The sequence below is a fragment of the Poecilia latipinna genome, unplaced genomic scaffold (genome assembly GCF_001443285.1).
Source record: "Poecilia latipinna isolate Pla-1442-1.1 unplaced genomic scaffold, P_latipinna-1.0 Scaffold988, whole genome shotgun sequence".
NCBI classification, from domain to species: Eukaryota; Metazoa; Chordata; class Actinopteri; order Cyprinodontiformes; family Poeciliidae; genus Poecilia; species Poecilia latipinna.
In genome coordinates, this window is record NW_015113604.1 from 193,870 (window position 1) to 196,011 (window position 2,142).

At 36.3% G+C, this 2,142-nt stretch overlaps 1 protein-coding gene across 3 annotated transcripts in view; it reads right to left on the bottom strand.

The window, feature by feature from the left end:
• The window catches only part of slc4a10b (solute carrier family 4 member 10b), a 28,025-nt gene extending 27,560 nt beyond the window's left edge, over positions 1–465 (bottom strand). Inside the window, exon 1 of one of the 3 annotated variants that reach the window (XM_015050356.1) lies at positions 65–465. In XM_015050356.1, the coding sequence (XP_014905842.1) occupies positions 65–112 (48 nt within the window). In that variant the 5' untranslated portion in view covers positions 113–465. The remainder of the gene's footprint in view (positions 1–64) is intronic. The other 2 variants (XM_015050359.1, XM_015050357.1) reach the window with 2 other exon arrangements.
• Positions 466–2,142: the final 1,677 nt, after the last annotated feature.

Genomic DNA, 2,142 nt, shown 5'->3' on the forward strand with positions numbered 1-2,142 from the left:
AGTCAACAGGCGCTACAAGTAGACAGCTTAAGTTGTCATATGTAGAAAAATCAGTTCGCTTTACCGAAAGCAGCAGTGGCTCTACCTGAGCTCCCTGTTCCGGGGTATCCATCCTCCTCCTCTTCCTCACTCGGCAGTGATCTGGTTCCAAAAAGAAGGAGCAGGAGCAGAGACCTTCCGCTGTGTGAAGTCCTGTCAGGTGTCGCGGTGACTGCGGGTCCACACAACGGTCACATGTTCATGCATCGGTCAGATGCTCGCTGATCATTAGCGCTCCATAGATGCTCACGAAAAAAAGAGAGAGAGAGAAAAAAATCAAGCGCCTCTCAGCCAGCTGACGTGAACGCGTCACTCATGAAGTGCTCTGATTTTATTGTTTGAAGCACAAAAGTGCAGAGTTTGCTTTGAGAACAAAGTTCTTGACAGAAATCTGTGTTTTTCCTTTCTGTTTTGCTCGATAAAGAGCGCTATAGGTCCTGGGTTACATAACCAGCTTTTATCTCGCTGGTTTTTAATAGACTCTGACTCACAGGGATTTTAGCAGAGAAGGCTGGAGTGAGCTTGATTCGGTGCCCAGTTTGCGTTTTCTTCGTATTTTTATTTGTTTAAAGCAACTTTAAAGTCAAACTACAAACGGTGGGGTGAAATGTTCAGTTTCTGGCCAAATTCCACAAACAACAAAAGCATAATCTTAAGTTAATTAAATCGACAAAATATTTTTTTTTTTCTGTTGTCTTGCAGCAGCAAGGAATGCAGTAAATAAATGCATCGACAGTTTTACTTCTGATCTTTAGGTGGATTTAATCTGCAGCCTAAGACAAGGCAATAATTTACAGATTAAATTAACTTTTCAATTAAGCAACCTAAAAAATAGGTCCCTGTTTTGTTTCCAATAGCCTTATAACTGTTTTATAATCCATTCTAACAAAGTGGTTCAGCAATAAAAGTATGGCATTTGCTTAGATTTTGTAAGCAAAATGTCCACTGCGGCTGGACATTTTGCTTACACTAGTTTAATATGTTTGCTGCACCAGTTCAAATCACTCATGGTAACACTTTTGTGTTATTCTACCCAGTAGAAGCATAAATTCCAGTTAACCAAACTGCTGCACTACTATCAAAGTCCTAAGCAAGGCTGTTTTTATGTAGTAGACAGTTGGGAACAAAAGCCCTGACTTATTAACTTGTCAACACATTCTCTGTTTACTAGTTCATTCATAGCTACAAAACGAATGTGTACACTAACCAAAAAGTGCAACCTGAGAAATCAACCAGTTGGGTACAGTAGCTGATTTTCTTTTGGCCCCGTTAGTAACTATTGAAACAAAACCAAGTGCCCCTTAGAGCTTCACAGGTTAACTCACTTGGCTCATAAATTCTGTGTTTTCCCTGTATTATCAAAGTTGGACTTTGTGAGTTCAGAAATTCAAGATTGTCACATGCAACATTATTCATCCTATCTATTTTTTACTATTATTTTCTCAGCTTAATGAATAATTGTACAAGCATTTTTACTACTATTTTTCAATTTGGTAGATACTTTCACTTGCTGAGTTAACAATACAGTAAATGATAATAGTGAAAAGGCCTGTGGCGCCCTCTTTGGTTGAGAAGAAGATTACAACTTCTATCCACAGATTACTCCTTCAATTGACACCAACTAAATTAGAATCACATTTAGATCAGTAGATTGAAATATGGGCTTTGTCTAAAGTGCAATTCATGTTTAAGTTGACCTTATTAAAATTGCGTAAAACCTTGGCTAAGAGATTCACAATAAGTCTAAACAATCATTCACAAAAGGACTGTAGCAATGGATGTACAAAAAAAGTAAAAAGTAAAAGAAAACAGTAAAACTGATGGCATGCTAAAACAAGCGAATTAGGCTGAAATAAATCAAAAATAATACTAAGAAACAGAAATGTTTAACTGATAATGTCAATCACAGTAATTGTAGAAAAACCAATGAAAGAGAATGAAATGTGTTTAAATAAACTGTCAGACTTGCATTAAACAGCATATGAGACACAAATTAATACTCAATTATCGATCAGAAATTAGAATAAAAATAAATAAATTCACTCTAAAATCACGAAAAGACTTCTGCAATACTCTAAAGAATAGCAATAAAAAATATATATA